The sequence below is a fragment of the Antedon mediterranea genome, chromosome 10 (genome assembly GCF_964355755.1).
Source record: "Antedon mediterranea chromosome 10, ecAntMedi1.1, whole genome shotgun sequence".
Classification (NCBI taxonomy): domain Eukaryota; kingdom Metazoa; phylum Echinodermata; class Crinoidea; order Comatulida; family Antedonidae; genus Antedon; species Antedon mediterranea.
This window is the reverse complement of record NC_092679.1, coordinates 7,779,110-7,807,048: the sequence shown is the minus strand read 5'-3', so window position 1 is coordinate 7,807,048 and position 27,939 is coordinate 7,779,110. Positions and strand designations below refer to the sequence as shown.

At 33.2% G+C, this 27,939-nt stretch overlaps 2 protein-coding genes across 7 annotated transcripts; one reads left to right on the top strand and one right to left on the bottom strand.

Moving 5' to 3' along the window:
• The first annotated feature begins 16 nt into the window (after positions 1-16).
• Positions 17-27,007, top strand: LOC140059791 (uncharacterized). 6 transcript variants are annotated; one of them, XM_072105703.1, is made up of 24 exons: positions 87-142; positions 7,236-7,288; positions 9,286-9,433; positions 11,190-11,279; positions 12,272-12,352; positions 13,555-13,617; positions 13,970-14,011; positions 16,218-16,280; positions 16,605-16,658; positions 17,278-17,380; positions 17,787-17,897; positions 18,283-18,608; positions 18,705-18,765; positions 19,065-19,492; positions 19,765-19,897; positions 20,459-20,518; positions 20,769-21,368; positions 21,549-22,576; positions 23,121-23,138; positions 23,868-24,000; positions 24,535-24,617; positions 24,765-24,850; positions 25,056-25,183; positions 25,585-27,007. In XM_072105703.1, exons 3-24 carry the CDS (start codon positions 9,335-9,337, stop codon positions 25,740-25,742), a joined length of 3,948 nt encoding a protein of 1,315 aa, XP_071961804.1. In that variant the 5' UTR covers positions 87-142; positions 7,236-7,288; positions 9,286-9,334; the 3' UTR covers positions 25,743-27,007. The 6 variants fall into 6 exon arrangements, with proteins under 6 accessions (XP_071961803.1, XP_071961807.1, XP_071961808.1 ...); XM_072105702.1 differs by lacking the exon at positions 7,236-7,288 and having other exon boundaries at positions 17-142; XM_072105706.1 differs by lacking the exons at positions 7,236-7,288; positions 16,605-16,658 and having other exon boundaries at positions 17-142.
• Positions 27,008-27,269: 262 nt separating this feature from the next.
• LOC140060957 (large ribosomal subunit protein uL14m-like) lies at positions 27,270-27,656 on the bottom strand. Its single transcript, XM_072107334.1, has one exon. The coding sequence runs from the start codon at positions 27,654-27,656 to the stop codon at positions 27,270-27,272; it is 387 nt and encodes a 128-aa protein (XP_071963435.1).
• Between the last annotated feature and the right edge of the window lie 283 nt (positions 27,657-27,939).

Below are 27,939 nucleotides of genomic sequence, written 5' to 3'. Positions count from 1 at the left end.
AATTTCTCATGCAAACATCGCGGAATACTCATTCTTGTGATATATATTCTTAATGTAACTTATATTTGTGTTGTTGTGGTGTGACATATGGCATTTAGAAGTGATTAACTGATTTAACGGTAGCCTAGGCCTAGCCAATTTAGTAAGTATTTTATGATATTTTTGCTTGATTTCCATTACACATAGAATATCAATAGGCCTAGGCATATGCTCTAGCCTAACTAAGAAAGAGGCAGTAGGCCTAGCTAGGCCCTACTGGCTAGTAGGCCTAGTAGTAGTAGGCTAGTATAGTAGTGGTAGGTTATCAGACGATCGGGACCACGCACGGACGATCGGGCCCAGCCGATCGGGCCCAAATCGTGAGACGATCAGGCCCATCAAGGGTGAAAGACGACCGGGACCAGAGACGATCGGTCCCAAGGGCCAATGAATAAGACGATCGGGTCCAAAACATAAACAATTATTATTCGATTTAAAGTCAGAAAAATATGAAAATAAGTATTACCAAATCAGGTTTCACGCATGTGCTATTAATTTTGTCGCGAGATAGAAGTCAAGTTATATCACACTGTATCCAAAAATTTAATAGGGGAATACATACTGTTATGCGCGATTTGAACGATTTGCGCAATTTGAAATTGCGCAAGAAAATCTTTGCGCAATTTTATATTGCGCTGCACAATTTGTAAATTGCGCAAGATAGTTCTTGCGCAATATGACACCTTTGCGCAATTTGAAAACGAACTGTAAATTTTCCCATACATGGCTAGGCTAGGCATAGGCAGAGGAGTTTAAAATTTAGTATTTTATTATATAAATAAGACCATTTCAATGAAGATAATGTTTAATACTCACTTTTTAAGTTTTTAATATTAGTTTAAGCTAGGCCATGTAACCTAGTCAGTATCAGTAGTCCAGACCCTAGCTAGGCTAGAGTAGTAGGCTATAGCCGGCCGCCCGCGCCGCGCCCGCCTGGTGGAACACCACCGCTTCGTTTTCCTTCGTCAGTTCTTCGACGGTATGCTAACTTATAACAATATTTGCACTACTAAAATAAGGAAATGCGATATTTATCTTTAATTTTGAATCATTCTTAGAAATTACTATAAAAATATGGGTGTGCATGATTTCACAATCTGTCGAAAAACCTTGCGCAATTTTCAGATTACTTGCGCAATTTAATACGTTGCTTGCGCAATTTGAAACACATGTTTCAATTCAAATTGCGCAAGGATTTTTTTTGCGCAATTTCAAATTGCGCAAATCGTTCAAATCGCGCATAACACATACAACACAATATGAATAATAGCAATCAAAATTAATCACATTTATTCATTAATCGAGAGTATTTGGTAAGAAATTCTGAAAACTAGTAGTGTTAAATAGGGGAAAATTATGATATAATCAGAATAATCTAATTAACCTTTTTAATTAAAATCTTAATTTACACAAGAAAAGCACGTTGACACTAAGAACTGGGAATGAAATGTGGCATTTTTTTTTTATAACATGCACAAAAGACCCAAGGGCCCAACGCTAACGCCCGTATTCTTAAACCGGACTTTAGTCGTAGTTCGAAGTTCGACTTGAAAAAGTCGTAGTTCGAGCTATTACTTCAAATTCGATTAAAAAACGAAGTAGTCGAAGTTTGCAGTTCGACTTAATGAAGTCGAGCTTCTAGTCGAGTTGCACACGTCTGGGTAACAAAGGCTAAACATTGGCCAATGACAAGAGAGTATTTGAGGAGCAGACGAAATTTTGCGCATTGATATCACTTTCCATTTTCTTAAAAAATCTTTTACGCATCAGGACTATATAAATGAAAAATAATTTTAATCGTTAATTATTAGAAAAAGATCAGTATTAATTTAACAGTCAAGTACTTTTGATTAACAACAAACAAAATCTTCAAAATATATTTAGGAACCATGGCGGTACGGTAACTTTTATATTTTCTAGGCCCCCAACAAAGTATGATCGCGACGAACCACGCACTTCATAGCGTGACAAGAAAGCGCTAGGCCCCCTAAACATTCCATCGCGTGGTGAATTTCTGCATCTGCCATTGTCGCTAATGGCGTGACGTAGTTCAAGTCGGACTTGCGCGAAGAAAATAATGTAATTTGTATACGGTTGTAAATAAAGATGATTTTCATTATTATAACTTATACCAATGTATATTTAATTAAGCTAATATAAAAATAGATATTTCATTCTTCAATATTTGGCCAATATAACAACTAAAATGACTGTTACGTTTTTCATAAACATCGTTTAAAAACCATTTAGTCGACCATTTAGCCTGCCACCTCCAGGATTTAAAAAATCGATCAAAATCCGTCTCGATTTAGTCGAGGTTGGCCTGAATTAGTCGGTGATTTAGTTGAAGTTCGGTTTATGAATTAAAATGACGTCATTTTTAAAGTTTTAGCTCGAACTACGACTAAAGTCCAGTTTAAGAATACGGGCGTAAGATTCTACTAATTTGCAAAAATAGGTATAAAAATTCATGGTTGTTTGTGCAGTGCCTTTTTATTTATTTATTTTTTTTTTTTTGGACCATATTTATTGAGGGTGATCCATCCGGCAATTGCTGATCATTAGGGACCCTCAGAGGTTCACAAGACAAACGTACACAAGATGCTCTACATAAACAAAGTCTTATTACAAGTCTTTGGGAGTGGAGTTGTATTTTTTGTCCTTAGAAAAAATCCTGACATGTGATGGGACTTGACCCCAGGACCCTTGGAGTGGTAGCCAAGCATCATAACCACCAACCCACTTGTACTTATCTTAATTACATCTCATCACATACTACAGGAAAGCCAATAATCAAAAATGCTTTAATACTACGATCTGTTGCTAAGGTCAAGATAGTAAACAGGTTATACTGTAGCAGGAAAAGCTCAAAATACTATTGCTTATGACTGAACAACTACAGTAATTATTAAAGTTGGTGATTATAATAATAAGAAGGATTGATAATGACTTGTAATACATGAATAGAGAAAATATACAATACTACCAGCATATTTTGATTATGTACAGTACAGTATTCAAATTCTTTGTAGATTTTTTATAGTTAAATGTAGATTTGGCTTAATATTTATAGAAAGAAAGAAAAAAAAGCATTTTTGGCAAACAAAGTGAGGTTATATCTGGAATCTAATATAAATCAAAGATTGCATTGGCTGTTTTAGGAAATAACTAGAGTTCAATTGCAAACAGTTTTTTAAGTATAATAAAATGAGATGAGATATATAATGTATAAAAATGGCAGCAAAGAGTTGTTTGATAAATTTAAACTTCTCATGAAAATGACAAACAATAAATATAATATATAATTTAATCAGGGCATCACGTATGCAAAACCCAGGAGAGCAACAAATCGCTCTCCTCAAATCACCGAGGAGAGCAATTCGCTCTCCTTGCAAAAATTTTAAATCGCTCTCCTCAAATGTTTATGTAAATATGTAAAAAAAATTACAATTTTTGAATTTGACCACAAAAGTTAAATTCTATTGGTTTTGCTACCAAAAAAAAAATATTAGCGCACGCTGCCGCTATAATCTATTATATTTATATGTCATGGATTATAATTAAAAGTAACAACAACAGGTATCTTGGCATGCCCAGGGCTGAAAATTAACCTTTAAACCATAGTGGCCAGCAGGGCCAGTTGAAGTTGAAGAATGGTCGCCCTTATTAAAAATGGCTGGCCCTTATTAATTTTTTGTACACATTTTTTTTGCCCAACAGGGGTGGGGATAACCCCCCCCCCCCAGCCGGGCACAACAAATGTATACTGTACCTCTCCCCTAAAATCCCCCACACCCACCTGCACACACAATATTTTCCGTGGGGATCGTATTATTCTACAGTAAACCTGGGTAGATTGGGTTTCAGGAGCCTGGAGAATCCTGTCCTGGCCAACTATGCCTTTAGCCTAGCTTTTCTAGCCTAGCTTGTTGGCCTAGAAATCAGACAGAAAACCTGAAAAGTATTTACCTGCAATTCATAAATTATACAATTCTAACATGCAACAGCCATTAAAATATTGATAATAAGTTACAAAGTGTCATTTTAAAATAATTAAGAAAGATATTTGATCGTGTTTACATGTGTCACACATGGGCGCACGCACAATATAGGGGAGGGCTGGCTGAGAGAGAGCTTCTAGAAGATGCTGACGTCACACGTCAGCACGTGTTTTGAGGAGGATTTGAGTGACCAAAATTGGTTAGAACTTTCGAAGAAATAATCCATCTTGATTTACCTTGATTTAAATGACATAATTAAAGCAACCAGCAGCTAAGCTTTTTTAAATAATAAACATTATATTTAGGCCTCCTATATTAATGTTTCCTTTTAAAATTAAATATATTTTATTAACTCGTTCCATAAAAACCATGGAGTAAAGAATATGAAAACATAAAGGGAAAAATTATTGGTTGGGACATGATCTTCCTGTAAAGGAGGTGTTTCTATGACACCGTACTGGTTGCACTATGAGGCGATGAAGTAAAGTCGCCCTTGAATGCGCGCAGGCAGGGGAATACCCTTTGTTGGTACCTCGCACTGTGAGATGGAGCGCGATGAATTGCTCTCCTTTTCGAAGGTTGTTGATTGCGATCGCGCTCGCGATCCTTAAAAACGAGGGACTGCCATTAGGCTTGTAGCTTTATAACTTAGCTTATATATTATTAGCCCAGGCCTAGATTGGTTTTAACTTTTAAAAATCCACTGTCAAAAGCTAGGCTCTATTTTGAAAATTAAGGAGCGCGATAAATTGCTCTCCTCGAAGCCTGTTGAGGAGCGCGGAGGAGCGCGGTCGCGCAGGCGCTCCTTATAAATGATGCCCTGATTTAATTGATGAGTATGAAAATATTTTGGATAGTTTTTGCAAAATATACCTAAAAAGAGCATGGAAATTCACTGAAATCCCTGACTCAATAACTATTTTATCTACATTGCTATATTAAAGGGGGATTCTGGGTTTAAAATTGCTTTTAAATATCATTTATTTATTATATAAAAAATATTATAACAATATACTATAGACATGTCAGAATGAAGAAGTAATAACGAGAAATTAAAAAAATTTAATTTCATATACATTTTAGGGTAAATTCATGGAAAGTCTGTTTTTCAGCAGCTTAGGGAAGCTCATTAATATTCATGAGATATTCACAAAATCACGCCAAACTCGCGACGTCAAGCTTGTACGTTGTGTTCTCTCTCCCCTGTCAAACGACGACCACCTGATCATTGTGAAATACATTTTTTGTAGATTTTCTAAGCTAGGCCTAAAGTGTAATAATAACAGTAGTAGCATATATTTATTTGACATTTAATGAAATACAAAATTTAGTACAGATTACCGAGTCATAAATTATACTATTTTTATACCTCGAATAGTACAGATCGTACTTCACGTACTAGGCTAGGCCTAGCCTAAATCATTTTATTCATGGGTGAGAGCCATTTCTGACTAGGGATTCCATGCCACGATGGCTACGTTAAAACATTGGGGCCATCATGGGCCTAGCTAGCCTATTACTAAATGATTGGCCCATAAATAACAAAACTCAGTGGATTCCAAACCCATCCTATCAACCAAACTCCTAAACAATCTAAACCTAAAACGTTCTACAAAAATCGGCTGTAAATATTGAGGCAAAACAAGGTCCGATCGCCGTCCGCACGTATGGTGTCCCGATCGTCTAATAAGTAGCCCTAAAATAGGCCTAGTTTACTCTCCAAAAAATCGGATACTGCATCAAGCAAGTAGACCGGTAGTAGGAAGGAGACCTAGCCGATCCGGCCCAGTTAAAAATTGAGCTAGCTAGTGTAGTAGACCCTATGCGAATTGATACTACCAGGCCTTTTACTATAGGCTACACTCTTAAAATTAGCAATACTTATGTTTACAAATATTCCAACTCTCTCATTCGAGCTATATTATCTATACCATTCCGGTAGGTCGAGTCGACCTTCAATCAAATACTGTACATCGTTCATGTTGTGATTATACTTATAGACGGGGTACTCGACCCGACCAGTTTGGTCTGCTTATCACGCGACGATGCCAGGCATGGGCAGAGAGAGCACGTGTATCGTCGTCTCGCTCTCCTCGCTCAGCAGGAATGTATACGTTACGCTTCATTGATTTTGAAGGCTTTCCCTAAGTCAGTGCGAAAATCGGCAAACGTAAAGTGCAAACATATCTAATTTTTCACTGTTTTGATGGATTTTCATAGAAAATTTACTTTATAAATGGGAAGACCGACTAAAATTACATCAGATAAGTATAATTTTACAAAAGTAATTGATATGGTTAATGATAACGAGTCGTCGGAAGATTGACCATTTCACGAATTTCCTATTCTGTAACCACAGTGTGATTTTGCCGTAGCTGCACTTGTAATCTGGCCTCATTTCACAGCCTTCGTTCTGCTTCACTGGGCGCTTATATAAATTGAAATTGTTACCGTTCAAGAGACAAACAAATATATTTTACATTTTTTACTATTCATTTTAAACCCGGAACCCCCCTTTAAGTAAATGATGCTATGCTATAAGTGTGCCACAGATCTATAAATCCAAATAAATACAAATAAAATACTGTATTATTACAGTATTGTATAGAAGGTTATAGAAGAATCATTTAATTTTCAAATGCAGGTTTTAAATAATGTCACCAATGGCAATCAATGTATTGTTATTGCAAGTTATGCTTCACTGATTAACAGAATAAATTTGACTTCTTGCATACAGTATATACATGCCAATCATACGTTAGACCACCATTGAGAAAATACTACATCGTTATACAGTATTTACATAGTAGGGCTATCATAGCCCTACTGTAGTTAGTGTTAGTAGACTTTCATTAATTATAATTGCAAATACCACACTATGTTTAAAAATAGCTAATGACATCACATAGTTCCAACACTGCATGTTTTTCGCGTGGAAGCCTTGCCTGGGAAACCAATGTTGAGTCATGCTGTTTTTGACATTTCTAGCTGTTAACCACGTATACTAGATAGAATATTTTCAGAGGGCTGTTAGATCTCCTCATCTTGAGAACAGTTATATTCTGTGAGTCAAGTAGGCCTACAGTAAACTGAATTTATTGTGTGGAAAAGGACGATTTTTGCTTTACTTTATCTTGTAATTGTTGTTAGAGAAGAGCTGACTGATTGTCATATTTTACTGGTTTCTTTTGTTAGATTTCAAATTGGTTCAGCAGCAGACTGAGATAAGCCAGAGTAAGGTACTGTAGGTCAGTGTTAACGTACCAAATATTAAACAGACATATAATGATAGTGTAATATTAGGTTGTCTGCATTCTATTTATTATACTGTCTTTGTGTATGCGTTCCATGAATGAGGTGATTTAATAATCAATTAACCCATTTTGTACCTCACTTAGTATAAAAAATATGCAACCATTTGAAGAGAAGGAAACAATAATAATAATAAATGAAAATAGATTATAATCACTCATAATATCACTAACTTTAAATAATCTTGACCTAAAATGATTTCACTTACCAATTTTAATCAAATTAATCAATATTTTGTCAACTAGTAAGCTGATTAATAATATTATAGGGGATGTAACAATGACATAACAATAATATTATAACACATATTGACATAATGACAGCATAGAATTCTGGACCCATTTCAACATTCCCTATTTTATAAAACTCACAAAATATTGTTTGTCATGGCAAGTAAACACCAGTCGGATTTGCAGTAATTTTATTTATTTATTTTATTTATTCGATATATAAAAATATATTACAAAACGACAGTCAAGGACTGAAATGAATTGTATTACAAATATATAAAAATTAGTTAAAATTGCTATAAAAATAGAAACATCTAATTTAACATTTAATTAAAATTAAATATCGTACCAAGAAATTAGAAAACATACATGAATAGAAAACCTCAAAACATTCACTTATTACATATCTAAAAAATACTGGGGTACCAAATTACAACAAGGAACCAAACAAGGCCCATAGATTAACGAAAACAAAAAACAAGTACTGTAATTCACCAGGTGTACCCAAATTAAATACTAATTAGTAGATATGAAATGGAGGACTATTTAGCCTAGTAAATAAAAGTAAGTTTTCTGTGTACTATCTTCTACAGTGTTACTTTAAACGTCACCAACATTATTAATGGCAGACAGATACACATTTAGTTAATATCACTGGTCAGTAATTTCTCATAATTATAGAGGGACAGATGGTACTTAACATATCAAATCTTCTTCTACAGTGTACAGTACCATTAAACAACAGTTAGTAGTTAGTCTGGTAATTTACTGTAAATTATAACCACTAGATTGTGCCTACAGCTCAGATATGGTTGACCCCTATTAAGGGGACACGTTTGAACCCAACAAAAATTGGAACCCTCCCCCTGTTGAACTAATATTTCACAATAATACACACAGTGTGGCGGGAGAAGGGATTGTGGGTTACTGTGATGTCATAAGTATACACTGTACTGCCTCTGCTGAGGTGATAAACTTTATACACCCCTCCCGCCAAAACCCCCCTCCCGCCAAAACCCCCCTCCCCACACCCCTAATAGGGTGTCCCCAGTGAATAGTTGTCTGTAATTCTGTCTTCTTTAATTATATCTGTTAAAATATTGACTCTACATCTACTTTTCTTCACGGTAATTTTTAGAGTACAAAACAGAGGGATAGCCTTTTAAGGCTCCTGGTGGATGCCACAACTTCCTAACTATAAATCTGTACCACTTTCTATTTTCATTTACTTCGGTTACAGTTGATTAATAATAGAAAGATATCTCCTCCATTAGAAGAAACAGTCTGTACTAATTGTAGTGTACAATATCCTGCTGATTGATTTGGAGGTAGACATTATTCATCAGACAATATACCATCTCTATGTTGTAAATAAAGCCGCCAACGGATAGACTGAAGAAAAGAAAGAAAGGAATAAAATAGTATCTAGTGCAGTCAATGTAAAGTATTATTGGCCAATTTTGTTATCGCAGTAAACTTAGATGAGTCACAGATAAAGTAAATATTCAAAATTATAGCCAGTGCTAAAATCGTCATCCAAGCGATGTTACGTTAATCCCAGCAACACAAAACTATCTCATAAAAGCATTAATATCAACATTTTTAAGACAACTATCCAGAAAATTTAATTTCAGGACAATTGTTTTTCATTCTACTGTATAAAAGTAAATTTATTAAAAAATTAATTCATTTGTTTTCTGTAGAATGACACTATTGAAGAATGTCATGTGACCGTAGGACATTAAAACGACCATGCCTTGGAGTTTGATTGGAACAACGTCTGGAACTATTCACAAACTTCCACAATCGATGGTCTTTGTTGGACGTGAAGACTGTGACATAACAATTGCTGTGAGTATTGTTGAGAATAAATGTATTGCTATTGCATACTGTACATTTATTTGTATAGGTTGGTTAAACCATGGAGGTTAGACTAAAATTTACTAATATTAGGGAGTTTTTGCAACCTTACGAATACGATAATGAAAACGGATACGTCACGCACATGTATTCGTTTTTCGTAAGCCAGTAAAAATCTGTTTCGCATGGCAACGAAATATTGAGGGCGCCGTCCAAAATATGACTGCGGTAAATTTGAGCGAAGTGCTTGGTGCTTGGCTGCCTAGGCCTAGCGTAACATCAAAGCGAATGACGACTTTAAAAACTGCTATTCATCAAAATTGACCTGGCATTTTAATAAATTAGTTTAGTAAATTACTTTCAATAAAAGTATAATTATATTATAATCATGAATCATTCCTGATTCAAATGCAAAATGTGCAAAATAGATCAAAAACTATACTCGTTTTGTAGTTACGAATATGGCTGGTGATATTCGTCAACACGAATACGCTTTACGAATATGAAATGGGGATCAGCTCAAAAGTTTCACAAATGTGTGACGTATCCGTTTTCGTTATCGTATTCGTACTGTAAGGTTGCGAAAACTCCCTATTATTTTGTTACTATTACTAACATTCAAAAACAAAATGTTTTTCAAGTTTGTCAAGTCAAGAAGTTAGTGTAGAATGTGGTTTTAAGTTAAAAACTTATGATTTCTTCATCAAACAAGTTTTTTTTCCTCTTATTGAATAGATTATTTTGAAAACTTACTTTTATAGACCCATTCCCTACAATGTTTTGTAAAAATAATGCATATATTTACTTTAAAAACAATAAACCAGGTCATTTCTGGTCTTATTTTTAAACATTTAAAGAGGGAAAAAGGTATTGCAATTAGGACCGCCATATAGTATTTATTTTTACATTAAATTTAGTTTGTGACCTTAAATTTGATCAAAAAAATTGTGGGGAATAGGACTTTTAAGCAAATACAAATATAAAGTTAGTCACAAAGCTAAATTTAAGTCTAGAAATAAATAAATAATATCAACATTTATGATAATAGGTTATCAAACAATGAACATTAATATTCTGACATTAGACAAGTGAACTACACTATTAGTAGGAAGCTTTTAGTTCATCCTTGATTACCCAGCCATATTTAGTTTCAAATAAGAAGTTGAAATTTTGAATATATTTCCAAGAAAGGCTGAAATGTAATATTTCAATGTTTTTATTTCATCATTCCTGGTCAGTTTATTTTTTTTTGTGAGGAGGGTGGAGCGGGTTTTTGTTTCTCAGAACTATAGCATCATAATATTATGCTTCCCTCTTCATTTTGTTAATCGTAAATTGTAAAAGGTCAGATAGGTCATGTATTTTAGCTATGTTTATATAGTTTAGATCCGAGATCATAGCATTGCAGTGGGATCATTTTCTAATTATTAATAGTCTATTTAATCAGAGTAAGTATTTTGGAAAACAGCAATTTGTGTATTTTATTTTATGCCTAGCTTACTGTACCTGGATTTAAACCAACAATGGCCTTTTATCCCTTCAGATGACGTTATGTAGAACTCCAATTATCTATGTTTGTGAAATCGATTGAGATATTCTAGGTAGGATCTACCGCAAACTAAACAGTAAGCTACTGTACTATGTTTGTGAATCTTTGTAAATTTACTTCACGGTGTTTGTCTTCAAGATTCAGGTTGTGTCGTACGATCTGTAATTATTGTTGTTTATTATGTGTGTTTCTTCACAGTCAAGAAGTGTTGACAAACGCCATGCCGTCATCAACTATGACAGTTATACCAGCTCATTCACCATTAAAGATATTGGAAGTTTAAATGGGGTAAGGCATTGTACAATATCTTTTATTTCCTGCATGTCCAGGTCCAGAACCAAAATTGTATTGGCATGTCATCAAATATCTTTTTCTCTGCAGAAGTGCTGAATGTAACTGATGTAATTATGTAATAGAATGCTCAATGCTTAAATCTTATACAATATGTTTCAACCCCAATTTTTAACAATTTCAATACATGTGGTTTTCTGGTACTTGCATGTCATATAGTTGTAGAAGTTTGGTAAAACTTTGAGAGAAATTGCGTGTCATAAATTGTGATTTTATTGCAATAATTGTACCTGTATTTGGTTCAGTTTTACTTATAACACACAAAATGATTTAAATGGTGTGGTACACTAAACCTGTATGAATATCACTTAATAGTGAATGCAGCCGATTTGGAGATTATCAGAGCTGTGATGTAAAGTGCTATCCCTATAATTTATGATGCAATGGTTCAATTCTAGTTCATTTTGTTCTACCCAAAAGTTGGTTTATGTTTAATAGGTACTAAAGAATGTTAATGTGTAATATTTAGAAGATTTACCAGAAACTAATTTTCTAATTACTGTACTTAAAAATTAAAATGTCCATCAAACTAATTAACTTATTAAGATTCTTTAGATCTAGATAGATTTAGATACTTAAATCATCTCATGGACTGATGAACTGAACAAATTCATAGATCATTTCATTTGATTAGATTTATTAATTTAATATGCAAGATTAAGTAGGTCATATCTAGAAATGTAGATTCCTTGACAATGCATGGCTGGCTATTATAGCAACATATGTGCCGGCCGGCAACTTTCATAAACATACTGTATATTTCGCTTCAATAAAACTGGATCTAAAAATATATAACTTTTAAACAATTTTTAGAAATTAGAAAAGAAATTTTTAAAGGTAACAATTTGAGTTTTAGTAGAAAAAATAAACTCTGATGACTGTCAAATTAAATTTTAATAATAAAATAAATGTTTTTTTTTCACTTGCAGACCTTCGTTAATGAAACCCGAATACGTGAGCAGGCATATGTGAACCTTACCCGAGGCGATCGCATAAGATTTGGTTATGATATCCTTGATGTATATACCTGTGTCACTAATAACATTAAAGTAGGGTATATAAATCTGAAATCGGCTAAATCATGCACAGTAGAGTGGTAAAATCATAAAAGCAGAACAAAATATAACCCTAAAATTAGTCAACCAGAACAGAATATTATTGTAGGGTAAACTAAAATCAGTTCAGTGTTCAGTCATGTGGAACAAATAATCATTGTTTTGTGGAGACATATGTTACCAGTAATTTATAATCTTCTCTCATGCTTCAATTACTACTGATTATCTCTTTTATTGTTAGAAATCGTAGATATTATATCTACTAGTCTCATCACTAGCTCTCAAACAAGTCAGCTTCTTTTTATGTCGGTTTGGCAATTTGGAAAAGAGACAGTTTTCGATTCATGGAGCTCAAAAATACTTTATTAATGAAGAATGCAACTTTTTTGATCTTCAATTGATTTTTTTTTTATGGTAATAGTTAATTTGTCATGGCTATAAAGTAGGTGAATTTTCTTTTTTCTGTTAAATCTGGTATTTAATCACAAAGCAATTGTTTATTTTCATACTCATATTATTTTATTATGCTAGTCTCTCTTTTAGATCAAGCATGGACCTATCCATGGATCAAGCCTATTTGTTTCAGATGTAAAATCTCTCTGCTAGTGCATGACCAATTCTTTTTTGTTAGTGGGATGGATTATACACCATTAATTAGTTTGTTTGTAGTTTGATTATAATTATTCTTTTCAGTTTATAATAATAATTTATTCGGAAAACGCTTTTTGAACAGCGGCACACATAATAAGTGCATCCTTAAAACAATTAAACATACAATATAAAAATATATGAGTATAAAAATAAAGGTAGTTAGTAATGAACAAGAAGTAAATGTCTTTTTGATAGTTTATTTATAGAGGAAATGAGATATATAAAATAGTTTATTTGTTTATTGATAGGTTGTTTAGCTTGTTAATTTGCAGTCAAGTCATTAGAGTCCTAAGCTATTTTTTAGCATTAGTCACTGGTTTTAATGAGTATCCTCCTTCCTTCGTCTCATTGTCTAAGACCAATCAGGGAAGAGTTAATTAACTCTTCCCTGGACCAATCAACTTCAATCGGGAACACAACCTCACATTCAAGCTAAGATTAAATAATATCTTTATTATAGTATTTGTGAGTTTTTTAATTTTTATTCCTTAATATCATTTTCACATCCAATTATTTACCAGTTTGATCAAGACAACATAAGTGAAGTGAACACCACCCACCAATCCAAAGTAAGTCACAATTCCTACTTTAATATGTATGTACTGTATGGCCATTTTTGTCTGTATTTACCTTTTATTTGTCTTTATTCTGAATTAATTAGTAAAGTCTTCATGGATAAAAGTTTATGAATATCTAGGTAGATGCATAATAATCAAAACAAGTGGACTAGTCCATTTTGATTAATTTATATCAAAACAAGTGGACTAGTCCATTTTGATTAATTTATTTATTTGTATTACATTCTCTCTATCTTCTTTCTACTAGTGGCTAAATTAAGTGTATCCGAAAATTCCTTACCATTATGAATTTTTACATGACTTTATATTTCATATTTAGGTGTAATTTCTTTCTTGTTTACAGAGTGTAAGACCAAGTAACCTGTATACCAGACAAGCAAGCATGGTAAGTATTCAAATAAGAATATACTTAAATTAATGAGGCATTTTAAGCTTGTAGAAATTGATTTATAGTTTAAGCAGGAAGACTGAATAAGACATCTCAGATGCTAATTCTTCCCTTACTATTAGTCTATTGTAGTCACTATTTGTCTATACCTTGTGAGTCTACCTGAAATGAAGAACATGATCCATATATAACCAGAACACTTGGTCATCGCAGACTTACGCCCGTATTCTTAAACCGGACTTTAGTCGTAGTTCGAAGTTCGACTTGAAAAAGTCGTAGTTCCAGCTATTACTTCAAATTCCATTCAAAAACAAAGTAGTCGAAGTTTGCAGTTCGACTTAATGAAGTCGAGCTTTTAGTCGAGTTGCACACGTCTGGGTAACAAAGGCTAAACATTGGCCAATGACAAGAGAGTATTTGAGGAGCAGACGAAATTTTGTGCATTGATATCACTTTCCATTTTCTTACAAAACTTTTTACGCATCAGGACTATATACATGAAAAATAATTTTAATCGTTAATTATTAGAACAAGATCAGTATTAATTTAACAGTGAAGTACTTTTGATTAACAACAAACAAAATCTTCAAAATATATTTAGGAACCATGGTGGTACGGTTACTTTCATATTTTCTAGGCCTCCAACAAAGTATGATCGCGACGAACCACGCACATCCTAGCGGGACAAGAAAGCGCTAGGCCCCCTAAACATTCCATCGTGTGGTGAATTGCCGCATCTCCCATTGTCGCTATGGCGTGACGTAGTTCAAGTCGGACTTGCGCGAAGAAAATAATGTAATTTGTATACCGTTATAACTTATACCAATGTATATTTAATTAAGCTAATATAAATATAGATATTTCATTCTTCAATATCTGGCCAATATAACAACTCAATGACTGTTACGTTTTTTATAAACATCGTTTAAAAACCATTTAGTCGACCATTTAGCCTGTCCCCTCAAGGACTAAAAAAATCGATCAAAATCCGTCTCGATTTAGTCGAGGTTGGCCTGATTTAGTCGGTGATTTAGTTGAAGTTCGGTTTATGAATTAAAATGACGTAATTTTTTTAGTTTTAACTCAAACTACGACTAAAGTCCGGTTTAAGAATACGGGCGTTATACTCATCATGTACACACTTAATTTTGTATTATGAAAACTACTGACTGCAATTTTGATAACTTCTTGTGAATTATATATTTAGACATCATAGCAATAAACATATGGTATAATGTCATGCATAATTTAACATCACCTAGATTCAATTAACCCTGAATTAATTTTGTGTTTTGTATTCTAAAAAAACTGTATGTAATGTAAATGAAGATTCCAATTCCATGTGTATTTTTCTCTGTCTCTAGTAAAACCCACAAATTCTCCTAAAATTTAAAATGATTTAACAGATGAAATTTTGTACAGTACTTGCAGTTCCATAACCAACTAGAGTAGAACCCCTATTAAGGGGACACCTTTGGGACCCAACAAAATATCCCCTTAATAGGGTCTACCCTTATATAGGGGTTGGTTAGTGTTACTGTATTTGTCCTTGTTTATTTGACAGAAAAGTCTCCACTTAATGGGTTCTCTCCCAAATTGAGGTTTAAACCATATCTCTATGGTTAAACTGTTCTACTGTAAGCTGTATGTTTATTTCATGAGAATAATTCAAATTCATCTTTCTTCCATTCATAATGTCTGATTTGTGGACATCCTATCTAGACACATAATCTCTTAATTGCTCATACTGCATCCAGGCTAACAATATGCACACATTGTCAGGTCATAACATACTGAAATGAGTTTGTAAATCATCATGTTGAAATGTACGAGGTTACTTTTTACTAAGCACTGTGGCTAAGTTAGCGTAGCCAACTTCTGAGTCATCGTTTTATTATCGAGAATATTAAGTAAGGACTTGCCTGCAAAATGAAACCAAAGTGATAAAATGAAACTTATAATTATTAATTCATATTATTTCAATGCATTTTTTTATTAAAGAATGTATTATTCTATTCAAAGAGCTCCAAATTTTATTTTCACAAAAAAACACAATTTCATTGGCATTTCAGTATAATTGTTTCAATGTTGTTTTAAATTGTTTTTTATTGATAAGTCTCTGTATTGTTTCTATCTATGTTTGAAACTTATCTCTCTTACTATCCTATTTTCTGTCTTTTTATTCTTCTGCTTGCCACAAAAGGAGAAAGATAAGGTATCAGATGGTAAAGTTATGGAGGAGGAAGATAAAACTCCAATACAAGATGTAAGCTTTATCAACTGTTAATTATAATTTGAGGAATGTTTTTGTGAAGTGGGAGAATACATTTTAGTAATATACAGTGGCAGATGGCAAGGTGTACAATGGAGCATGTCTTTGTAGCATGTTAACCCTTATAAAATTAATATATTTTACATTTTACTGTTTTTTTCCATCACATTTGCAAAGTCAATATTTGTACATAAAAAATGAGACAATTAACAATTTTAGAGTTTTTTTTTTAGCAATAGCACACGAAAAGTAATTTTCTATCACATTAATAATGTAGTAATGTTATAGCACATTAATAATGATTATGAGTACATATAGGATTCTGAGGACGAAGAAGTTTCCAAGATACATTCTGAGTCTCTCTCAGATCATGTAAGTTTAGTTACGTTCCTTGGATCAGCAGCATTGGATGAAGCTTGGCGAATCGGAATTTACTTTTCAAAAGTAAACGCATCAGTTGTATTGGGCTTGCTTATTGCATTTTGGTATTCTTCATTCACCTCAATTGTTACATATACCAATATTTTTTATTGTGAGGAATTTGGAATTTCTATAATTATTTTGAATGTATTTTAATGCATGATTGCGGCAGGTGGTCTGTGTGAGAACATTCTTTGCTTTATTTATGCATTTGGTTAGTTTATGTATGTTAAGCCACGGCTAACTGTAGCTCCAGTGGACACTGTATATATCTTTACAATATTAAGCATTCTACAATCAGTACTTAGTCTCTACTGTATTTGTAACATATTTGCATATTAAATACCTTTGTAATTCTGTATGTTAATGGAATGCGTTTGCTTTATGAATTATGTTATTATCTTCCACCTGCTAGTCAGTCTTTTTATTTATTTTGTGTTTTATTTTTCCTTTAGGTGTCATCTTTTAAGATAATTTTTTTATATACCCTTAATCTTAAAAAAACTTGTTTTTGTATTCTATGAGAAATGTAATTCTGTAATAATTCTTATTTTTAATCAAATTCTTATAGGAGAGTAAAACCAAGTACTATCGAGATATCCTGAACAGTTTGAAGAAAGATGAGATGGCCAATGGTGCATCACAAGGAGGACGAACGATACAAGTTATTTCCCGTAAGCGCACAATTAATATTTTAACGACCTTCTTTAACAATGAAATGTGGACAGACTAAACAAAACAGTTGATTCATCATTAGTAATTGTAACTTAATTGTTTTCAAGTGTAATGAATATTTAAGAATGGTACATGTGGTTTTATAAAAGGATGTTGTAATTAATGATATCCTAGAAGGTTTCCTTCAATGTACTGTGGCATTTATACATTGAATATGTTGACACTTTGGATGGCAAGATTATCAGATCTGGTGTGTCAACAAAAATGTAAACTATTATAAGAGGTAATCAATTTATAGTAATAACTTTATAGTAACTAATAACTAAAAGATCTGTTTAATTTGAGCTGTGAGTATATTTAGTAGACATGACCTTTTAATGGTGTTCTTGTTTGTTCCACATACAGCGGCAAGAGGATCTCCATTGTATGGCTTACCTGATTGGTGGGGAGAGAAAGATCAACAGAACGCTGAGTCCATCCGACCTCGCACTGGAACGTTTGGCAAAGATGATAAAGGTTAGTAAACTACATTATTTTTTAAATATTAATTATTGAATAATTTGATATTACCGTAGTTCCTTGGGTATAATCCCACCTCGGGTATAATCCCACCCCCGACTTTATGATTACCTTCGCACGCAAGCATATCCCCGGGCAAAGTCCCAGTGTATAATTTAACATAGGCCAGAGGTGGGCCTAGGCCTACTGTAGCTAGCTAGGCCGACGTCAATTTCTCACCAAAAAAGGGGGGTGGGATTATACCCGGGGAACTACGGTAATAATATATCATAATATAGTCCCATGCTCAAGTAGAATTGTTATCACTTTGGTAAATTCCATTGTTATTTCAATCCTGTTTATAGTTAGTCATATATGATTATTCACTTAAAAAAAATTTCAGATAAAGAAATAAAATCACCAACATCTGCCAAGTCTCCGCCTTTGTTCAGATCACCAACCAGTCCATTAGCCAGCTCTAACACAATGACCAAACATTCTACAGCATGCAATCCAGTGTCTCCAGAAAATGCCACACAAGATGATGCCAAAATAACACCACCTATAAACCATAGTGTTGGTTTTACCATCGATTTTGGCAACACCAAAGAAACGACACCGAAGATCTCATTGAATGACAGTCTTAGTACATATATGCCATCTGCTGTCAAGACTAAGATCAACGAGAGTGTGAAGATAGTTGAAGAGTTAAAAGCTGAACGAAAACAGGTTAATTTTTTCACTACTTTCAAAGAGATACCACACACTCATTAATATAAAACATTACTAACAGCAACTTTTTTTACCCAATATTTTCTGCTTTAGACGGAGGCAGTTTCTCCAGCAACAAAACGAAGAGCATCAAAACCAGTTGATCTTCATTTAGGTAAGAAATACTTAAATCTCACTATTTTTGGAATTACCATTCAGGGTTCTCACCAGCATGTCTTGTGTGGTGGTCAGCAAAAAATGTTGACTGACGGAAGATCAAGTTGTAAATTACTTATTTTTTAATCGTAATCATATTAATAATTATAGTGGTGGTCGGCGTCATGAAAGTGGTGGTCAGAAATTCCGAGTGGTGGACGGAGCCGACCACCCTGGCGAGAACCCTGACCATTTAAAAGAATACATTCTATTTTAAGCTGAAAGTCAATAATTTTTATTCCTTTTTTTTAATAATAGATTTAACAAGAAAGAAGTGCAGTGAAGTAGTAAGTCCAACTACCGAGAAAGTGAACGCTGCATTCAGAACTAACAGCAAGAAAGACTTGACAGAAAAGTCAGCTTTACCGTCTCTTCTAAACGTCCCCAGCAGCCACACAAGACGCCCACGAATATCTAAAAGCTCTGAAGATCTTGGGTCGGACGACGATGTCGCTCTGCATATTGAAGATGATCATTTGAGTGATACCGGGACATACACTATCGAGAGCGAGAACCCACCAGAGGATCTTAAAAAGGCACGCGAACAGATTTGTGATGTCTTTGGAGTTGATGATGACCTGTTAGGTGGTAAAGATCACTTGGAAAAGAACACAAGTGGCGACGATACTGATAAAGATGTAGATGATATGGAGGATGAAGATGGGCTGCACCATATAAACCAAGTAGTAAGCATTTATATATTGTTATATATTTATTTTCGTAGATAAGAATACTTACACTGTCTTGTACTTTTGATTGTTTCCACAAATTACATACAAATTATCCATAATTTGATAATGTTCTATAGTTAAAGTGAGAAAGACTTTTATTTGCATGCATGTTAATGGAGTATTTTTACTTGCGCAGTTAGTGAAGTGGTCTGGCTTTGTTTAGACATAGTTTCGTCAAGTACCCTCAAATGAAGAAATTGATAATTATTTTCATTTTGTTCATGTAGAATACTAAGCCTAGTCCAGTTGAGCCAGGTACTCCAACCTGGGTTTCACAGTGGGCCTCAATGGCAAGTACCAATGTCCGGCAAGTACCCTCCAACGCACCAGACCTTGTCAAGACCACAACTAGTTCGCGAGGTAAACATTTCAAAATTTGTTGTCACTTTGCACTTCAATAATCATTTAGTTTATCAGTAGAATATAATGTTGCCTGATTTTGAGTTACAGGTAGTACAAATAACCAATATTACTAATGAATCAAATTTGAGTATATAATTGTCATAAAGCTAACTCTCCTTATCTTATCTAAACAAAAATTTAATAAACATTCACAAACTAGTTTAGTATGTTTAGTTTAGAGGTAGAAGTTGAGATTATATTGAGATTAAATGTCACTGATGGCATTCACAAAATTGTGTATGGTTTTTAAAAGAAAAACAGAACTTGTTAAAACATAATTTTAAAGCCTCACAAATTTTTTAAAAGAAGAAACGTTTACATGCAACAATATATTCAGAGTTCTTGAAATCAAGAGGAACAAACTCACTCATCATTTGCATCGGTATACTTTGGCATAATTTTATTGCTTTCATCTCATCTTAATCACACAATAATTAATAACTCTGCATGCATGGTTTTGCATGGTTTCATTAATTCTGCTTCGCACAGCAACTAATCCTCATTTCATGCATCCAATAGAGAGTAGCAGCCAGGTAGAAATGTTGGCAGCTTTCTGCATAACTTCTGTGCAAATCCAAGGTGAGACTAACAAAACATTTAACGCATTTTAACCTTCATTTCACTTAATGGTTATTTTTAACTTTTCTGCAAATTTAAAGTTGAAAATAAATAACAATTGATCTTTTTCATAATTTTAGGTTGTTGTAAATTGATTAATTGTTCTGGACTATTTCATGAAAATGTTTAAAAAATAAAACCCTAAAATTGTAAAGAACAGTTTAATGAGAGTTTTTAAGAATTTCTAATTCAGTAGTTTTATATTTTTTAGATACTGATCTCGAACTCACTAAATATCCAACATTCACACGCTCTCCTAGTGATGATAGCTCACCCAGCCCTACCAGCGACGGTAAATACAAATTTAGTAAAAACAAACGAATGCTTCCTGTTGTGCCTGGAATCGATGATGACAATGAACTTGTTGACAATCAAAATGGAAATTTCAAACACTCTGAAAATAGTCCGTTCCAATCTCCTCGCAACAACGGCAATCTTATAGGCGACATTGATAAGTATGGTACATATACAAAAAGAGGTAGGAAGTCACGGGGCAGTGTTCTTAACGATGTAGAAAATCCTGAAATGTCGGTGGAGCCGGAACGAAGACCTCAAGTGGAGAGCAAACCAACAGGTCATGTATGGGAGAAAGTGAACAGTAGTCTTGATACAGAATGCCTTTTGAAAGACACTGAGGATTATATGAAGACTCTGGAAACCAGAGTACGGCAGAAGACATTTTCAACCTCTCCAGATAATTCTGAAGGGTTAGACGCATCTCAGAGCAGGTTGTCACAGAGTTGCTTTGATGCAGATGAATCTGAAACAAGCAACGTCAGTAATGTTGAAGTAGAAAGAAAAGTAAAGCAAGGTATAAATATGGCTTTATCTTTCTAACCATTGCATTGCGGTAGAACCACTGTTAAAGGGACACATTTGGGACCCCTTAATAGGGGTGTTTTATTGTATGTTTCACCCAAAAGAGAGGTTCTACAATTGAATTGTCCTCCTTATTATGGTTTTTTATTTTGTTTTTCCCTTATATTATTAGGTAGAGGAAGACATCAAAGGAGCAGATCAGATTTCTCTAATAAAGACATCATGGAAGAACAAAAGAAAGATGCAAGGAAAAGAAGGCCATCTGGTCCTGCCAATTCAGTAACAGATTCTACCTCTTTTAAATCTTCCAGTATCTGGAGTCGACTTTCAACTCCATATAAACATAAAGTTACCACAAAAGATCCAGAAACCATGAGCGACACAGGCGAAGTGTCTGCGTTTCGGAGGAATTCTACCCGTACTGCTTCTCTCCCTGGAAGCAGAAGGAAATCTACCTCTTCTGTTTCTCAAAAGGAAGCTAAGAAGAAAGCACAAACACCTAAACTTCAACGAAAGAATGCTCCGCCATTGCAACAGCCTAGACAAACTCGCAGCACAATGCTTCGTAAGTCACGCTTTGATGACCAAGATACCAGTGAACTTAGTGATGTTAGTCCAAAGTCTAGTATTTCAGATCTTGGTCCTGCTTCTTACTCCAAGAGACCTCCGATTTCTAAATCTTCTACGACAAATTCAAAAGTGAAACAAGTTCAATCTCGAGTAAATTGCGGACAGATAAGGTCGTCTCAGGGAAGTAAAAGTGCACGAAGCGATGTTAGTCTCGGTGGACAAATATCTCAACTTGCAAAGACTCAACTTGAACGAGAACGTACCCGGAATCAAGTCCACAAGCAAAACCCAACTACAGCGAAAACAAACCTCCAGTCTAAAGTTAACGAAACAAAACCAACAGGAACAAGATGGCGTCGTTATGAATCCACAGGATCTGAAACGGACAAAGTTGATGAATACATCAAATCTGTCAACTCGCGTAAAAATAAAAAAGTTGATGTACTTAAAGAAGATCCTAGAAGGAGATCATCATTTGGTCAAAGGTCACAGTTAGAGATTGAGCAAAGACGATACATGGAGACATCAATAGATGATGTTGCAAGTCATAATGGTACCAATGATGATCATTTATCACGAGGAGAAGGAGATGGAGAGGCTGAGGAAACTGAGGAAGTTGCCAAGGATGAGGTTAGTTTATTTTTCACACATCAAAGTTCCTTATGATCAGAACAATAATGATTGTATGATGAGGTGAATATTATAGTAAATGTATATGTTCAATCAATCATTTTTATAGAACCATGCATTGCTCATGGTGCTTCATCAATTAATATCATGTATACAGTTTGTTATACCTATTGACAAATCATCCCACATATAATTCACTACAGTAAACCTTTTTTCATATTAAACTAACAAAAAATCATCCTAGACAATCAAATTATTAATAAATACTTTCCATGTAAGCATGAATGTACTTAATTACATCTTGCATTGCTACTACTAGTAATCATGTGTGTGTAATGCATACATATAAAAAATGTTCTATGCTTTGACAGCAAAATATGATATCATTGGTTTACATTAAATTTACAAAATATAAATATTCTTTGCAAGTTCACATAATTGGTACCATATACTAACATCATATTTTCCTATAATTGTTGTCATCTAAAAGTGTCTCTTTCTTTCCATTCTTTTTCATGAATGTTTTTCATCTCTTCTTTCTTAGCTGCTCTTCTATTATGTGGTAAGTGTTTGTTAGATGTATCATGCGGTGTACTATGCATGACAGGGCATATTTCCCAAATACCCACTTGTAAATTGTAGTAGTAGTAGTACCTAGTAACATGAGCATAAAGGCATGAAATGCTAACATGTATTTTTTTATTCATGTAGAAAATATTTTGAAATATGATTTCCCAAACCTACAATTAAATATGCAATTTTTAGAATAATAAAATTCCACAATGTTTCACAGATTATGGGGATACATTTTTTTTTTAAGATTCAAAGATTCAAACTTTATTCTTATGCATTTCTGGAAATTCCATTGCTTGCATTAAAAATTACAGAACAACAATTACAATACAGTTGAAATTACATTATAATAAAACATATTGAAATAGTAATATTTAAATCGGGAGAGGGAAAGAGGTCACTCCCCAATTGATTGGCACCCTTGATAATTAAAACTGGCTTTTCCTAAATACCTAAAAAGTATCGTAAAATTGTGTGTTAACGGTTATTGTGAATATTATTGTATATTCCCAAACATCTTCTGTAAGTAGTTTTGTATGCATGTTTTGCTTTATGAAAGTCAGTTGATACAATGTACTATGAAGTGAAAATGAACTGTATGCATGATGTACCTTGTTACATTGTATATTGTTCCCTGTATATTTTGTATGCAATAACATATTGAATCTGGGCTGTTATATAAACAAAGTCAAGTATTGTTTTTTTTTAACTTGTAAAGAAAATGTTAGATGAGATATTTGCAGAGAACAGCACAAATGTATCTTCAACTTGCAATAGAAGAACAGAGAGGAAGCCACTGCCACCACAAGTAAAGCCAGGCAAGCTCTACAGACCTGTGTCATTAGAATTTGGTAAGTTATCGTATTTCAATGGTTTATCTACTATAATACTAATCCTGGGTTTAAAAGCATAAAGAAAAAAATGTAATAATTGGAGACCTGTTGTTATGATTAGATGTTATTGTACTCTGCAGACTATTAGTATTAATAATAACATTAGACAATCATAAGTGATCTTGTATTTATTGTCTATCTCCTGGTTCTTTCTCTGCAGTCTCTCCTGAGTGAGAGCCAAAGTGAGAGTGTTTAACAATTATTATACTAGACTATTATTAGTAACAAGCCACTGTCTGGGTCCCAACTATACGCAGGTAAACACCATCCAGGGCAGTCAGCCAGACAAGAATATGTCAAAACAAGTCATCCAGGGGTGTTGTTCAGACATGTATGTTGCAGTATTATATTAGGTGTTTTCAATAACATGACACTGTTTAGGTTTTGTGATGATTAGTTTAATTGATGTGGTTTAACAGGTTTGGGTGAATTTAAGGAATCTCCATTACTAGACTAATTCTTTTTTGTTCATTCTGTTTACATTTTTTATAGATGACAAATTAACACCAAGGAATACCCAAGCAATCATAAGTCCAGACTTAGTAGCTAAAAGTAGAAAGACTTCGAAAATGGAGGTATTTATTTAATTTTTTTGTCACATCACATCTGCTATGGCTACTGATACTCATTTCGTGCTCATTATCATAAACAAGACATTAAAATGTTCTTATAATAATGACATGAATGTTCTTATGTCATGAATGTTTTTAATGTTTTTCCAGCCATTTGACAATCTATTATTAGCGTCCGTCAGTCATTTATCACAAAAGTTGAAAACATCGTCCGAAGACATTGAAATCAAAATAAGGTAGGTTATTTTTAAGTTCCTACTTATTCATATTTGGTAGTATTGCTCTTATATTTATTCATTCATTAATGTAATTTTACTTTCTATGGACCAGAGATTCCAAAATAAAAGATTGAATAAATGAATGATATAGTGAGCATCAACAACAATGCTTATGTTTCAATAAAAAGGTTAAATTGTTATAACTTTTTTTATTGTTTTTTAGGAGAGCCAACAAAATGCCATCTTCTAATGATCATATGCATCCGACCACTGCGCCTCTTTTGAAAGCTGGCAACCAAGAAATAGCGTCTATCTTGCATAACTTGCGTCAAGTTGAGAAACATCTAACTGGTCAGTCATGAAAGAAATGTGATCTAAAATTGCCTTTTTATTAATTTATACTTTCTCTTTTGCTAACTTTTAATCCACATAGTTCATTTATTATCTTTTCTTAGTTACTTAATCACCTTTTTATTTTGTTATTTGTATTTAAGTTTTTCGTCTTTAATTTGTTGTTGATTGTTCTGCTGTCAGTTTTGTAGCTGCTTGTTATTTTCTTGGGGAGCTTGCTTCTTAAACTTGCACTTTATGTATGCAACTTGTATCTGCAGGAAAAATATACGCTGCTTCTTTTATGGCTATCTATGACTGCAGCTTTAAATTGTGACACCACCTATCAGTATTAATGAAATATATTTTTTACTTTACTTATAATTAATATATTTATATATATAGTTTTATTACTCCTCTAGAAATTAGCAAAGTTATTGACTCCAGCAGAACGTCGTCGCCTCGAGTATCGGGAAAGGCGTACAAGCAAGGGACACATTCAAAACCACGAATGACGACAAGGTCTATCTCGGCTTCCGCATATGTACAAGATGATGATGATGATGATATGTATTTTTGATGTTAAATACTTAAATATTTTAAGACTACTTAATACGTATTTGGATGAATGAAAATATACTTTTTTTAATCATTTTTGTCTATTTTTTTTGGTCATGTTTTAATCTCCATCCATATTAAAAAGAATATAAAAGATTAATCATTCAATTACAAAATGATTTGATTTTAAAATAAATGCTATTAAAAATATTGTACAAATATGTGAATTTGAATGCATGAATAACAAAGAATGTGTTTAAACTATGAAAATCATGTTTTAAATGTGATTTTAGTTTTTGTTTTAATAATTAAGGTAGCTTTAAATAGTAGAAAACCATTTTTTAAATCATTTTTTATGCCAATATCAATATGACCATTGTTTTCTATGCATTGTATTGTTGGTAATGTAGAAGTATGCCTACACGTTTTAAATGGTGGCGACTTGTGCAGCGGTGGAACAAGTATATTTTAGTAGACAAAAAGGGCAATTTTAATGTTTAAAATTAGGATAGGTCAGGGGATATTAAAAAATGCAATTAATATAATAATTATACAGAAATAAATGGCAGATATTCAAATACTGTATAAGCTTATAATTAAAATATGAATTGTTTATGTGACAATTGTAAGTTAAAAAGGTGCAATTTGACAAATTAGTGGGAATCATTTCAAATCAAACTCTGGAGCAACAATGTGGCAGATAAGTTGGGAGTCCTATGCAATGGCATAATACAAATAATAGTGCCAAAATTCTAGCCTAGTCTTGTTTTATAATGCATGTGTTATGCTACATTTTTTGTATGTAAATATTAATTAAAACGATAGTTTAATCCCAGAAACTCGTAAATATAGGAAGTCAGCCTCAATCATTTTAGGATTGCAATTGAAAGTCTTTTCATTACGGTGTGTCTTTCGTCAATTATTTGTGTAATATTTTGTATAATGTAATATAATGTAATATCTTCCCACCTAATCAGTATGCTACAGTATTTTAAAACTGAAATAACTTCTTAATTTATGCTAATTACCCACCTGTATCTCATTTGTTTATTCTTATTTATATAGTTATGTGGCTGCATATTTTTTTCTTTTTTATCTGCGCAATTTAAAATTGAGGGCGTTAATTTTGTATTGATTATACTGTATTAATTGGAAAAGGTAAATATTGTACTGCAGATAATACATTTAATTAGAACCATGTAATAGTATATTATTTCAACTGTATTTGCACCCTCCACGATATTGAGTAAGTTGATACGTTCGTAATAAAAGCTAGAGAAAATTTGATTCATTTTGAGTTGACCTATTTTTGAATGAAAAGAATAATACATGTAGAACTTAAATAAGTCGGAGTTTGTATAAGCTGCTAAATAAACATCAGTGCTCCAAAGTAACTTGTTTTATTTTATTCGATGTTGTATATTTTACTGTGTATTATTTTATTTAGGAAATACTATGTATTCTTCCATGGAATAATACAACTTGCATAAAATACAGAATGTAAATATTGTAAGTTTTTTCTTTATTGTTAATACAATTTATAATCAACTCAAACAAACGTAGTACCAAGTGCAAACACCTTTGACAAGTCCTTTCTACCACGAAGATAAGACGGAATTGGAACACTTATTCTGGTTCCTGTTGGGTTTCCACTTTCTTCTAACAAAATCATATTATTTGTATCAAATCTAGGAGTCATATTCTTTCCTGGCATTTTGACTCCGACGATCAATCCTTTCTTTTTCTGTCCTCTTATAGCAACAAGAATTTTGTCGCCCACTTTCCCGACGCGTTTCTTATTGTAAACATGAATGCAACGAGGTGGTTTGTGAACTGCGGATGCTCCAAGCGCTGAATTATCAACCACTCGTAACCTTGAGAGAAGGATGATTGCAGATAGCGGATTTGTTGTGCTAAAAAATGCAAAATACACCATTTAATAAGTTAATTGGATTACATCTTATTATTATAGACATTCGTCAATATTTTAAATTTACAAAACTATTATTGGCCTACTAGTAGGCCTAGGCTAAATTACTATTATAATATAAATTAATATTACAGTAATTACCTTATTTGTGATTGAAAGAATCTATTATTAGATGGCACATTACATAACAATTGACAAGACAGTCGAAATGATTTGCAGAAATTTATCATCATTCATATCATCTGTAAATTAAAAACAAAACAAGATCCATTTCAATCTCAGGGTCGAA

What these genes read in the sequence shown, in the direction of transcription:
- LOC140059791 (XM_072105702.1), top strand. Translation starts at nt 9,335, where the DNA reads ATGCCTTGGAGTTTGATTGGAACAACGTCTGGAACTATTCACAAACTT. An exon ending in AACGATACAAGTTATTTCCC is followed by an intron (nt 17,381 to 17,786) that starts GTAAGCGCACAA and finishes TTCCACATACAG; the next exon opens with CGGCAAGAGGATCTCCATTG. An exon ending in AACTTCTGTGCAAATCCAAG is followed by an intron (nt 20,519 to 20,768) that starts GTGAGACTAACA and finishes TATATTTTTTAG; the next exon opens with ATACTGATCTCGAACTCACT.
- LOC140060957 (XM_072107334.1), bottom strand. Translation starts at nt 27,656, where the DNA reads ATGGTGTATTTTGCATTTTTTAGCACAACAAATCCGCTATCTGCAATC.